The following is a 13,940-nucleotide window of genomic DNA, read 5'->3' as shown; positions in this document are numbered from 1 at the left end:
CTGGCCTGTTGGATTCAGACGCAAAGAAGACCTTTTTTATGGACGAAGCATCGTGGTTCCTTTTCAGTGCAGCACATTCAGAGTAATAAGCGAAGCGTCATTCCAATCACGGGTACTTTTATGTCAGCAATTAGGCTAGTTGGTTAGCAGAGTGAGCTGCTTTTGTTTGTGCATGTGGCCCTGCATGCCGAAGAATTGACATAGTGTCTATTGTTCAACATTATTTTAATCTCCTGTTACCCCCCCCCCTTCCGTCGAAGGGCTGGTCTTTTTTTCGGTAAAAGGTGGCAACCCTACTTGCTACGTGCACTAAAGACAATTTTCCATCTGCCTTGTCAAGCTAACCAATGAGGAGCAATCGCGTTGCCGTAATGTGCGCCATTTTGTCATACGATTTGCTACTTCCTCTGTTTCTAGAGATACATATGCTAGAGGAAGTGCAGCTTTTCGCTGTGCTGGCTGTACACAGTACAACAAAATGGCTGCCTCGATGACAACACATACCTCCTCTAGGTTTCATAGAAGCGTATCCAAGCTGGGTGGACGTCCTTGAAACCCTTGAAATTGAACAGTGCATTTTCAGTGCTTTTGTAAGTCATTGAATTATTTGCCTTGAAAGACCTTGAATTTCTTGAGCAATGATTCGTGAAAGAGATTTCAATTTTCCGACTCCACTTTCTGTGCTAGGTCAGCGTGGACACTGCGAACCCCCCATTTTAGAAACAACGGTGTTATCAAACTTGTATTTATTCTACACTATCCATCGCACAATAGTGTTTATGTACATGCGATTCAAGGTTGGGGATGCAAGGCTGTCAATGTGGTATACAGTAAAAGCTCGTTAATTCGGATTTAACGGGGCCGGAAAAACTATCCGTATGAACCAAATGCCGAATTATCGACAGTATCAAGAAAACAATAAAAAAAAGCTTCCATTACATCGATGCACTTTCATTTCCTTGACAGATACATAAATCCAGCACTTATTTTGCAAAAGAGCAGTGTAAGTCACAATTTTAGTCATTTGCAACTTCACGATGTAACTGCAGCTGAAGACTCCCGCGTCTTAAGCCGAAATGTGTTCCGAACCCATGCCTTATTACGTACCATCAACGCAATTGTGGATGGTGACCACACCTTTCAAAAAGCTCGTGGCTATTTCGGCTGTCCGCAAACGACATTTTTGTTCCTTTCTGTCGCACATTTGCGGCACTTCGCCGTCGGTGTGCTCCGAGGATCGTCCGAATTAACTGGGTGTTGGCCAAGTGTGCCAAATACATCTGAATTAATTAGTTTTATGCCTTTGAACAATGCATATGCTGGCCGGGACCACAGAACACGTCCGAATTATCCGATTTTCCGAATTAACGAGTGTGGAATGAACGAGGTTTTACTGTACCTCACTGCAAGACTGCTTTTGTCGTTATTTGTATGCCTCACCGCGACACACGCCTGTGTTGCAATAGGGGACAATAAAGCAAATTTGGCATTATGGAGTGCAAGTAAGGCCTTTGCTTTGTGTTTTGGCGCATGCAACTTTGTTCATCTATTCTCCATGGCGTGTGATTCTCCTCAAATTCCATTCTGCTTTTGCCAGCATGAATATTTCTAAGGCGGTTTTTGTCTCTTGCGCACTGAAGCTATTTATGGCCTTTCAGAAACATTGCAGTACAGTAAAGAAGTGTGACATGGGATTCTGCTCGGTACACTTGATTAAAACTTGTTGAATTTTTGTTTCCGAAATCTGTATGAACCTTGGCATCTCGGCAGATGAACTACTTGGAGACAATCACTCGACTCTTACGGGGATCCTCCTACTAAGTTTTGAGCTATCTTTTCTTTTGATGATGCGCATGCAGGTACCTGCAGTGTATGGTCAGAGAGCTAGAATGCACTCTGGAGAATTCTCGCTTGGCCATGCAAGAGAAGGTAGACCGCATATGTCGCAACGTTGACTTGTGGTACGACAGGATCATCCGCACGGTGCCAGAGGTGAGCAGTAGTGTTGGCGTTCTTCTTCTTCCCCCAAGCAACTGGTCGTGGAGTATGAGAAGCGTTTTAAGTGTGCCGATTTTCTGTTTTTGGCGGGATTTGGGTAACAGCAGAGAAGAGCTTTAAAACTACCCTTTATATATGTTCATGCATGTGTGTGGTTTATATATACACATGCTAGGGGCTTATAAGTGTTGAAGCTTGGGCTAGTTGGTTTGTAATCATACTGGTAAGTTTTTGCTGCGCACCAACATAGGAAAAAGGACAGAGTAGAACCTAAATAGAAAAAGAACCTAAAGTCCTTTGATTTTTTGGAAAATACCGCCTTTGTTTTAACTGGGCCACCGCGCCGTAAACCCTCGCGCGCTCTGCTCTCCTGCCTCTTGACTCGGTGCTTTTCGGAGCGATGATTGGCCCCTCGGGCCGTTGCCTGGGAAACGCACCCGAACCAATGCTTTGCTTGTGTGTTCATTTTTTGGCGGCTGCCATTACCAGACCGTGTAGCTATTGTGACGCTTTGCGTATCAAGAGACTTTTGGTGTGCATCTGCGCTCTGTCTCTTGAAGGTGTGCTTTTAAAGACGATAGTCTTTCTTGGGGAACTTAAACGCAGAAACTTTGGTCTGTCTGTCTGTCGCCTGATTCAGCAACCCGGCCAAAGTTGAACCACTTGCTTACTGCCCACCCATCTTGAACTGGTACGGCTGTTCATACTTGTGAACGTTGTTGATCAAAAAGTAAATATTGCGCATATCTGAGGCGCAACGTCACTAGGTAAGTATTAGGTGATGTGTTCCTTTAATAGAAAATACATACATAGATACGTAATTCTAAAGACCCTAGTCTCTTAAGCTGCGGTGAAAATACGGCTGTGCTGAATATACGGCGCCGACGAAAGCCCTCTGCCACGGAAGAAGGAAAGAACTTTCTTCCTCCGTGCCCTCTGCACAAGCTCGTTTCCTGACGTATTGCCAGATGGCGCCATATCTCACGCAGCGTAGAATTGCTGCATATGCTACCTTTAGGTAGCAGAGTTGCGCATCTGTCTTCCAAACGCCGCTAGCAACCATGCGTTGCGGAGAAGCTGACGTTGGGGCCAATTTTCGTATTTCTCAATGGCGCCGCTGTAGCGAACTGGATTGACAGTAGTGAGTCACATTGAAGTAAATCACCGGTCTTCGACACGCCAAACATGTCGACCGGTGACCCGGTAGGCATGTTGCCTGCAAAAACGGAGTGAGTCTTCGCGATATAGCCATGGTTGCTAGCCAGACTTATGCGCAACTCTGCTACCCAAAGGTAGCATATAGAGTAACTCTAACGCAGCGCTCCTCTATCGTCTTTCGACGACATTTGCAGGGAAGCACGCAGATATGCGGCCAATTTTTTTACAGCGAAAGCTGTTATGAGATCATTTCACCGGCCGTTTTTGGCGCCGTAGTTGTCCGCCGCCGCCGCCGGTGTCCGTAACCAGTATCGCTCGAAATAAGAAAAAAAAACGAAGTAAGAAAAAAACTCCAGGATGGAACGAGGTTCGAACCTGGGCCCTCTGCGTGGGAGCCCAGTATTCAACCTCTGAGCCATGCCGGTGCTTGAAACTGCTTTGCAAAAAGGTCCTATACAGGCTTCATGTCGGAAAGGAACCACATTAGCATATGCAATATAGCGTGGTAGAAGAGTAAAATAAGCAACAAGCGTCGCACAACGCGAATTCTGTAACCAGGCATCACACAATGCGAATTGCGCAACGAGTAGGTTGTTGAATGCTTCCAACCCGTTACAAAGGACTCTGCCATAATTCTTCATCGTCATCAGGCACAGCATCAACAAAGTGCGCATAATGCCTTACATGCGTATATAGCAGGTACCAACGCTCTCCGTAGAATGACGAAAAATGGCACAGTGCCTGCTGCCCTACTTCTCAAAAATTACAATGATTTATAGCGTAGTGGGTTCCTCACAAGTGCACTTGTATTGGTTGCCAAGGAAGCCCATAAGCGCATGATCCACTTCCTCGGGGTCTCAGTAAAATTACACTGATTTATAGAGTAGTGGGTTCCTCGCAAGTGCACTTGTATTGGTTGCCAAGGAAGCCCATAAGCGCATGATCCATTTCCTCGGGGTCTCAGTAAAGTTCTTCGCCCCCCCCCCCCCCCCGTCTCTCTCCCACGTCAACGTATGTTATACAGCATGACGGGAGAGGGAAATAGTGACCGGGCGTCACCCAATGCAAATTACATAAATGGTGGGCCGTTTAAAGATTCCAACCCATTACAAAGGGCTGAGCCATAATTCTTCATCGTCATCAGTCGTCGCGTCAACAAAGTGCACATGATGCCTTACTGACGTGTAGCTGGTGCCTCGCTTCTCCGCAGAATGACGAATAATGGCTTAGTAGGTGCTTCCCAACTTCACAAAAAAAAATTGTGATTTATGGCGTAGTGGGTACCTTTCTAGTGTACTTGTTTTGTAGCCCCAAGAGAGCTTAACGGGCTCTAGAAACGCTGCTCTTCCAGCTTTCGCTGTGACTGTGCTGCGGTTTCAGCGCAGGCCTGGCGGTTTTTTATGTGGCTTTTGTTATGCCCGGGTGCTGCGCGTTTTGGTGCACCAGCCACCATGAAAATGCCTTCATTGTGTTCACCATCCTGCGAGGAAAATATGACTGCGTGCCCCTTTAGGTGGCAGTTGTCAGCCTGTTCCCTCCCTATTTCCTCTGTGTCTTCGTGTTTTCTATGTATTCAAACCAAATAATAATAGAAAGAAGTGGATTCATAACATCGGCCGAAGGACACTCTACCAGTTTCTAAGTATTAAATACCACTAGTTAAAAAAAAAAGGTAGAAACACTCCGCTATGCTTGCCTTGCTTTCGCTGACTGTTGGTTTCCTTTACAGGTGATCTGAATTATATAACCCTGAAATATATCATGAAAAATGTTTCCAGAATCGTTACCTCGGTAATTTAGAAAACTACGAATTATGGTGGTTACAGTGATCGATCGCAGGATGACTGTGTCCTTAATGGCCAAGCTTTACAGCGCTAAGTATTGATTCGACACCGGTATCTAAAGGCCTCCTAAAGTTCCATCGACGGACTAGCCTTCATACTTCATCTGGAGAACGTAATATTTCCATAACTTAATCTGTCCGTTGGCGTCAGTAACCATCCAGAGAGTTCAAGTCAAACCCTTGGCCAGACCACTTCTCCAAATGGTCGGTAAAATTGTTTCTTCCACGAGATCGTGAAAAAATTTCTTTCAAGCAGCAGTGATCTTTTTATTCATCAAGTTATAAAACAGTTGCATGGAAATGAGGAATGTACAAATATATAACATAAATATTCTACCATTAGGACTGTGCACTATAATACCAACGGTATTAAAATGCCAGAGCTGCCTATGTGGGCTATTATAGTACGCAGTTTCTGTTCTTGCTGCAAGCATTCACACTTAATGCTTTTATTGCGCAAACGAGAAGATTAAGGGGGCTCATGGTAGGGTTGAGCATGTCCCACCACTTTCTTGCGTTTTTGCTTCATAGTAGAATGTAAAGAAAAAAGAAAAATCTTTGACATAAGCACGCTGATGGGCACCAGCCAATTCCTAGGGCCACTGCCTGCATGGCGGCCTAGTCTGCGTGCCATGCGCAGAGTGTGCAGCTGACCAGGAGACAGTATAGAGGAGGAAAGCGCAGGATTGAAGGAGAATGTTGCTACCTTCTATTTCGAAGGATTAGTTGAACCCCCACCGCTGTGCCTACACCAACGCAGAAAGCATATGAAAGTATTCCAGTGAGTATGCTCATCTGGCGTTTTCTGGGAAGCTTTCAGCTTCATGAAAAGCGTTCTGGATTCATGCAACTCTGTGAAGTCTGTTACTCTACTTTGGCATCGCAGGCACCATGGTTTGGGTGCTAACTTTAAAAAAACAGGAAGTCTGGAATTTCATTTTATGCACTAATTATAAACCTTGCTCCATCAAAGAAACAGTTTTTAAAGGATGCTCCACCAATCTAAACTTATTGTTTCTCCTCCGAGTAGTATTTACATTCGAAAACATGACTTCGTACACAATTTTTATGAATTTTGGCTCCGTGTTTTAATATTTACGCAGCTATAATCACAAGATCTTGTTCAGTTCAGGTACGAAGGATGTACAGCACTCTAACTTGTTTGCCAGGTTCCTCACACCACGTCGCTCAGTGAATTTTTTTCTGGTATTCATCGAGAATTTTTAAAAGGTTGTAAATGTGGAAGTGCTTATCCATTAGACATTCTGAAAGTGTGCGATAAAGAGGGCGTTGTCATTCTTAATGGTTTCGGTTTTCCATATCAAGAGATATGGAGAGGAGGAAGCACTTCTGAATGACCCTTGGTGTCAGTCAGAGCTGTCATGAGTCCGTGTCTTGGTGCCGAGTCTGTTTTCCTGTATTTATTGATGGGCTTTGTCGGCCACCAACAGCAGCCATAGCCCATGCTGCTGAGCAACCCTATTGAACATATTGTATCGGGTGTAGGAAAGGAGGCAGGGTTCTACAGCGCATTTCAGGCATATGTGAAGTGTGTTGCCGTTTGCCACATACAAGGTGTGTCAGTTTGCCTGGTATGCTCTTGTTGTGGTGTCCATTAGCATTGTTGGGTAGTGTATGTGTCTGCGCCTGTTTTGTTTGAGTTCCACATTGAGGTGCACCAAGGTGCCGTTGGTTTAAGCAGCGTGGAAATACCTTAACGGTTTGGTGCCGATGTTCATCTGTGCAGGAAATCCTGAAGCGACCCTTCAGAGAAGTTTGGGACACCGCTGGTACGTACTAGACGCCCCGGACATGGCTTGTTGTTTTCTAAATGTGTACCTTGTTACCATGTGCATGTTTTGCCAAATAAACTAGTGGAATGGCATTGGCTCACTTGTTGCAGCACTGAGCGGTTAATTTGATTGTTCATGCTACTGTGGAACGTTGTTAATTCGTATGGGTACTGAAAATTTGTTAGAATAAAACCAAATTCAAACTAGAAAGGTAGATATAATGCTGTATCTGTGCGTGTAGGCATTGGGAGTGCGGGAAGGTGAAGGATGTGTTCTGTCTTGCAGGTAATTTGTGGCAGGTACTCAAGTTGAGTGAGAAGAGGTGGCTGGCTGCTTCACGTGCAGTCTTTCCATGCACTTAAAGGGGCACTGAAGCGAAATAGTAAATAAGTTGTGACTGATAAACTATTCTTTGAGAACTCTATTGTTAATTTCACCATCATAGGTTCATTATCAGAGGAGAAAATGGCTAGAATTTTTGAATTCTGCACCTGAACCTGAGCACTTGGATCTGGATGAGAGTGTGATGTTATGGATTTCAAAATAAGTTTTCTTATTTCAGCCACATTGCCTCAATGAAGTTTCCTGAAACTTGCTGTGCTAGCTCAGATTCCCTCAGTGCACAATGTAATTCATGTTTGCCTATAAAGAGTTGTGCGAGCTTTGGCAGACTGTATCAAAATCTTTGATGTCGCAGCGTCGGGCTGCGTTGCCACCTACGTTTCCTTATTGCCCATTTTCTCACTTACCAAGTGTCTTCTTGATACAGCATTGTTTTTCTCTTTACTCTAGCTTCAGTGTTTTGTGGTTGTATTATTTCAGTTTCAGACACATAGAAGTGAGCGGCAGTGTATTGCACATTTGCAGTCTCTCAAGCTCTCTCTAATAAGTGCACGCTGAAATGGACAGTTCCCTTGACGGACTCTCACAAACATCCCTCCCCCTCCCTTCTATGTTTTAAAGACTTTTGTAGGGTATGAGAACTTCCTTACGCAGCTTTACTCTGTTTGGTGCTTCAAAAATGCTTAAGGCCCATGTACTTAGATTTAGGTGCACATTCAAGAACCCCAAATGGTTGAAACCACAGTTTTCTAAAATTAACTAAAGGGGACCCTGGCACTGCGATCGTTCAGCCGCCATGGGAATGATGGGTAGTACACGGATTTGCCTAATCTTCGTACTTGTGGCTTTGTTTATTGCTGTGTTTTGGCGTTTATTTCGGATAAAAGAATGGACCGTTGTGAACTTCGTGACCAGAGTTGAATTGGTGAGCCTAAAAAAGTTACAGTGGTGAAGCGGAACTGCTGACCTTTGCTGAACTTCGTTTTGCGACAAAGCAGATGCAGGCGACGCGGAGCCAAACAAAGTATAGACAAATCCATGTACTACCCATCATTCCTATGCTGGCTGGAGCACCATGTGTTGCAGCTCCCATAGACACTAGCGCCAGAGTTCCCTCTAGTAAGTATTGTAGGAAACTCTATGGTTGAAACTACCGGAGACCTCCGTTACGGCGTCCCTCATGATCATATTGTGGTTTCGGGACATAAAACCCCAAAAATTACTTGTATGGTGCTTAATTTTGTGTACATTTGGGAAGACTTTTTCTAACGTTTTTTTAGAGCATATATTTAAATTTTAGCCTCTCTTTATAAGTTGATCGATTCTTTCTCCAATGCTGTAGTGCCCATTACAAACATCTCGCCTGCCACCTCATCACTGTTAGTGGCAAGTGCATCTTCAGCTGACACTGAAACATCGTTGGACACGAAGCCCTTGACTGCCACGCGGGTGCGGTGAGTAGGAGTGCTTATGCTGCTCTCTTTCTTTTCACCCTTTTATTGCAGCAAACATGGACAGCATGAGATACAGTTAAGCCTCGATATAACGAAGCTGGTATAATTGGTTAATCAATTACATAGAAACTTCGTTATATTTTGTCAACCTTTTGCGCTAAGCATGCAGTTACTGTCAGATTGTTCTTTACACGAGTGGTGCTGCAGAAATGTTAGAGTAATTGGGCAGTACGAAGAAAACCAATTTCAATAGTGTAAAATTTTTATAAACCCTGATTCTGGCAACCATGGGTTGATGCAGCGCTGGCAGAGTCCACTGCACAGTGAGGTTCCTGCAGTCGGATACAACTTTAGAAGTCCGCAGCATTTGCTCCTCAAAAGCGGATCCACACTAGCCTGCACCAACGGGTGTGCACTCCAGGATAATGTCGCGAGCCGGGGGGTCGGTGACCGCACCTTCGGAGAACATTGCCGTGTGCACGAGCAGGACTATTTCTTTAGCCGCGGAGGCGACCGGCTGCTGTGCTTCGGTCATCTGGGTGGGGCCTCTCGGACGTTTTAAGTTGTGTCCGACCATAGTACAGTACAACCCCGCTGTTACGTTCCTCACTGCTGCGTTTTCCCGGCTGTTACGTCGTTTTCCGCCGGTCCCGGCATAGCTCCCATAGGATACAATGTATTGGGAACCCCGCTGTTACGTCGTAACTGTCGGACCGTTCCCGTATGATACGTCGCGAAGTGCGCCCGGAGCCGACCGAGTGACTACCAAAGAGAGCGGCCATGGCGCATTTTCACGCAGCTTGGCCTCGTTTGACCGTAATATTAGCCGCATGAGAGGCGCAAGCAACAGAATCTTTCAATTGACGCAAACAAAAGCATGGCCTTCGAGATTCAAATGGCAAAGATGGCGTCTATGACGTAACTGCTCGCGAAAGCAAGGCCTTCGAGATTGGCATTTACTATTGACAAAAGCATAGCCTCTGAGATTTGCATTGCACAAACATGGCGTGTATGACGTAATTGCTTGCGAAAGCAAGGCCTTCGAGATTGGCATTCACTTCTGCCATCGCGTTGGCGTAGACTCATCATCATCGTTATTTGTCGGGGAACGGGAGGAGTTCGAGCTGGTTGGAGCTCGCATAGTCGTGCGTGCGGTTCGCGGTCGGACTCGCCGCGCCGGTCGTGATTGCGTGTGCTTAGTTCTTTCATACCTACAGCTGCTGGTGTTAAAAAAATCACATACGTTGATTACATTCCTGTGGATAAGGCCGTCCTAAGCTCCGCGTTTCTATCCATCAACTAGATCGCGGCTGAGCGCGCCAATTTTCGTGCTGCTCGTAAGAATTGAAATAAAATTCTGTACCACTAAATATTTTGCCGTTTTTCCTGTTTTTCGGCTCTTACGTTTCCCGTCTCTTACGTTTATTTCCTACGGTCCCTTCAAGAACGTATCAGCGGGGTTCTACTGTATTATCTTTTTCCGCCTTGCGGTGACTACCAAAGTGCAGCCGCTGTTTTTCTTTTTTTGAAAATAGACGAATAAAGATTTTAAGTCTGCAATTAAAAAGCAACTGTGGGTCATGTCTGCAGCAAAATAATTAAGCCTCGAGAGGTTGAAGTTATTGTTTAAAAAAAAATTGAAACCTTTTGGGCCAATGTTTCGGGCTGCGCGCGTGAGGAGCGTAATTTCTGGCCCCTTTGCCAGACACACACCTGGCCACAGTATTTCAGGGTCAATCATGGAGTGGCCACTATCATACTATGTCCAGGAAGGAGCACGCGACCTGCAGATCGTACGAATTAATGTCGGCATTACGAATGGGGCTGTACTAGTCTAAAATGTCAGCTCTGCACTCTGCCCTTTGAGGCATATGAGACGTCTGCCGAGACTTCGGTGCTGCTCTCCGGATGCAGCACTGTGCATCTTTAGACCCTTATACAAGCACAAGACAGCCAAAGGTTTTCGGTGTAAATGTGAAGTCGGGGGTATTACGGGACTATTCATTGCTGACGTTACAGTATGCCACTGCTAACCATCCCCGACTAAACAATTTGGGCATGCTACTCGCGCAGGAACAAGGATTAAAATAAAACTCCACGCAGACACATCTAGCGTGGAGTGCAGTGCTCGTCGAACTGAAGGCTACATCAACGTGCATCATTTTGAAAGAATATAAACATGTTGAGGTTGGTAAAGTAAAAATAGCTTTATAGATGAATTTATAGGCTGCATAAAGGAGAGACTTGCTTACTTATGTTTTGTAAATGCTGCGCTCCAATATCCTGAAATTCTACTGTATCACCAACCCACTTTCTAGAACATGCTTGGTACTGAGAGCTTCAAAAAATTATGTAGACTCAACATTTTTAGTGGACATAACTTCAGGTCTTATTGGTACTACCAACTTTGCAGTTTTCACTACAGAATGTCTTTGGACGTTTATCAGGAAATGGTTTTGTTAACTATGTGGAAATATGGATTTGCGGTGAAAGCAATGTCTATCTTTCTGGGCTTGGCTTCAAGAGGCTCAGTTGTGTTAACTTTAGCAAGTGACTAAAAAATAAAATGAGTTACACAAATCAGCAGATGAAGAACAATGGGGGGGAAAAAGGCCAGTACCGATTGCCGCAAAGAGGTGCTGCCAGCAGGTAGTGTCATCATATGTTCTGGTGCCCAAAGTCGTTTTGAAACGCTTCGGTTCGGATTCGCTTGAACACCTTGGTGCTAAGGCTCTGTAATTGTAGTGCCTGTACATTAGATGTTTGAACTAATATAGTGCCACTGTTTAATGTAAGCTGAACCTGAACCACTGAATAGTAGGGCTTTTTTTAGGGGCGAAGCTCCTTGTACCGTGGGTCTGTCCATCCTCCGTTTGTAGCACCTCTAGTTCGTGAGAAGCGCGCGTTCTGGTATGCAGTAGAAGACAACGTTGACGAGTGAGACTCTCGTGCGTGTTCGCCTGTGTGGCATTCTTTCTTATTTACTGCGCGCGTTCTGGTATGCAGTAGAAGACGACGTTGATGAGTGACACTCGTGCGTGTTCGCCTGTGTGGCGTTCTTTCTTCTTTACTACGTCTCGTGTTTTCAACGACGCCTGAAGGCAACATTTCAGAAGTAACGCGCCATGAGGCTCCCTCTTGGCACGCTTTCTCTTTAGCTCGGAGTCGCCAGATGGAAGACAAGGCTGCGGAACGGAGGGTACGGAAGGCGGCGGCGCGCGCTAGCAGACAGAATCCCGAGGTGAGAGTCCGCAAGGCCGAAGCTGCACGTCGACGCCGCGAAGCAGATTCCGCCGTTCGAGCCTGCGAAGCCGAAGCTGCTCGACAAGCTGCACGGCTGCGGCGAGAAGACCCCGCCGTTCGAGCCTGCGAGGCCGAAGCTGCACGGCTGCGGCACGAATCGGATCTTCAAAATGTGAAGGACCGTGAAGCGGCGAGAAAGCGCGCGTACCGGCAGGCAGAGCCCGAGGCTGTGTGAGCACGTGAAGTGGCTGCAAAACGCATCAGGCGGGCTCTGCCCGAAGGCGCCGACGCGCACTTCCAGCGGGACTTCCTTGATAACAGTTTCGGCCATAGTTGCGGTGTGTGCGACAGATTGTGGTTCTCAAACAATCTAGTCACAATATCTTCCATCAAGAAGGACCATGCGCCAATGCCATCGCCATGCTGCAGCGCGAGTTTGCTTCGCCCCAATCATCATCATTCACCACGTGGATATGCTGTGATTTTTTTTCATAAGTATTTCTCACTTCATTTCTTTGCAGGCAGAGAGCACTTGTGGCAAGTGGAAAGACGAAGCAGGTGAGTGCAGTGTGTGTTAGCGCTTTCATTGTAGAAGACCGGGCTCATATGTTGTGTACTCGCAAACAAAGTATGAAATACGAATGTGGCTTGCCCAGTGTTGTTTCTTTATTTGCTCAACTCTCAAGACAGCTGGAGCTCATCGCTTGTTCCATACTTTTCGCAAACACCAGGTGGCACAGGGAGGCTGTTGAAGAGCGAAGTTGTGAATGTAGACTAGACATCCTTCTTGTTCTATCAGCTATCTATTTCAACATGGAGTCCTTCGTGGCAGTAGTGTACACTGAGTAATACTGAAAATCACAGAAAATGTGGCGATTTAGAGAGCTCTGCATCATTAGAGGATTTTTCTCGTATCGGTACCTTGTCCTTTCACAGTACCAAAAGTGCCATCCTTGCTGTGAGAGGATGCTTGGTAACCGAGAAACCATGCAAAATGATCAAAATGCAGGTGGTCATGCCATCTTGAAGCTCTCCCAATTGCACTGACATACATTGTGACGGCGTTACACGTACTTCTGAATCGGCAAATATGAAGTAAATTGTCTCTGTAGGGGGCCAGAGACTTAATAAAGTTTCCTGAAATTTGGTACGTACGTTGAGCTAATACGAAAGATATTTTAGAGCTTCTCGCAGTTACCAGCTGCACTGCTAATGGCTAACTGTATAAAATTAAGTTTTGATAAAGCGGACTTAAGACTTGCTGCGCCAATGCATAGAGATGGCCGAAACTTATGACTCCATTAGAGCCAGCACTCTGATGAGGGGACTTGTCTTGATCAACTTTATGATTAAGACTACATCCCTGGTTGGGACGATTCTCCAGCAGCATTCAGTATTGCCTGATCGATGTCTTTCTTCAAGCCTCCATGTTCCCCTATACTTGCGTAATATTTCTATTGTAGAAGTGTCAGTAAGTAATAGAGCTCAATTAATTTTTCTCTCTAGTCTTCCAAAGAACCTTGGGTGGTCAGTGTTAACGTGTAGCCCTTAATTACAATATTTCTTGCAGCCTTGGTGTAAATTATTCGGGATGGGATGGGGGAACCTCTCAAATCAGCTTAATCTGGCTCGTAGCTGTTGTGTGTTCGATTCTTCCCATCCATCGTTTTGCGAGATGAAAAACCTTGTCATCAAACGCTCTTTCTTATTCTGCTCCAACTGCTGTGATCCCTGTCTTGTTCACTTGTGCAGGCAGCAAGCCAGCGCCGTTCTGCAAACTTGAAGAAGAAAGCGTCAAACGAGGCGCCCGGTGCACCAAAGTCTGCTAAGAAGGCTCGGAAAGTGAGCCTGCGCACTCCGGTTATGCACACCCGTACGACCACAGGACTGCCAGTCGTAACACCAAAATTTGACATTCGGTAAGCAACTCTTTGAGGGGCATTAAGCAGTGGTCTTATCGCAGTGGAGTGATGCACCTCAAAGGCCAATTTTTCTCAAACGATTTTAAAAAACATGAAATAGACCTCACGGTTGCCACATTTTGACAGAGGCAAAATGCTAGAGGCCCGTGTACTTAGATTTAGGTGCACGTTAAAGGACCCCAGGTGG

The 13,940-nt window shown here is 45.6% G+C and overlaps 1 protein-coding gene and 1 long non-coding RNA gene across 4 annotated transcripts in view; one reads left to right on the top strand and one right to left on the bottom strand.

Annotated features, from left to right (window-relative positions):
• The window catches only part of LOC119397931 (uncharacterized), a 452,016-nt gene that overhangs the window by 249,974 nt on the left and 188,102 nt on the right, over positions 1-13,940 (bottom strand). The gene's annotated exons all lie outside the window — the stretch shown is intronic.
• The window catches only part of LOC119395903 (uncharacterized), a 31,925-nt gene that overhangs the window by 7,175 nt on the left and 10,810 nt on the right, over positions 1-13,940 (top strand). The window contains exons 3-7 of one of the 2 annotated variants that reach the window (XM_049416810.1): positions 1,860-1,992; positions 6,747-6,789; positions 8,477-8,588; positions 12,353-12,389; positions 13,584-13,750. In XM_049416810.1, the coding sequence (XP_049272767.1) occupies positions 1,860-1,992; positions 6,747-6,789; positions 8,477-8,588; positions 12,353-12,389; positions 13,584-13,750 (492 nt within the window). Of the gene's footprint in view, positions 1-1,859; positions 1,993-6,746; positions 6,790-8,476; positions 8,589-12,352; positions 12,399-13,583; positions 13,751-13,940 lie in introns of both variants that reach the window. The other variant, XM_037662917.2, reaches the window with a different exon arrangement.

The sequence above is a fragment of the Rhipicephalus sanguineus genome, chromosome 6, assembly GCF_013339695.2.
Source record: "Rhipicephalus sanguineus isolate Rsan-2018 chromosome 6, BIME_Rsan_1.4, whole genome shotgun sequence".
Taxonomy (NCBI): domain Eukaryota; kingdom Metazoa; phylum Arthropoda; class Arachnida; order Ixodida; family Ixodidae; genus Rhipicephalus; species Rhipicephalus sanguineus.
The sequence above is the reverse complement of the archived record's forward strand: the minus strand, read 5'-3'. Positions and strand labels throughout refer to the sequence as shown.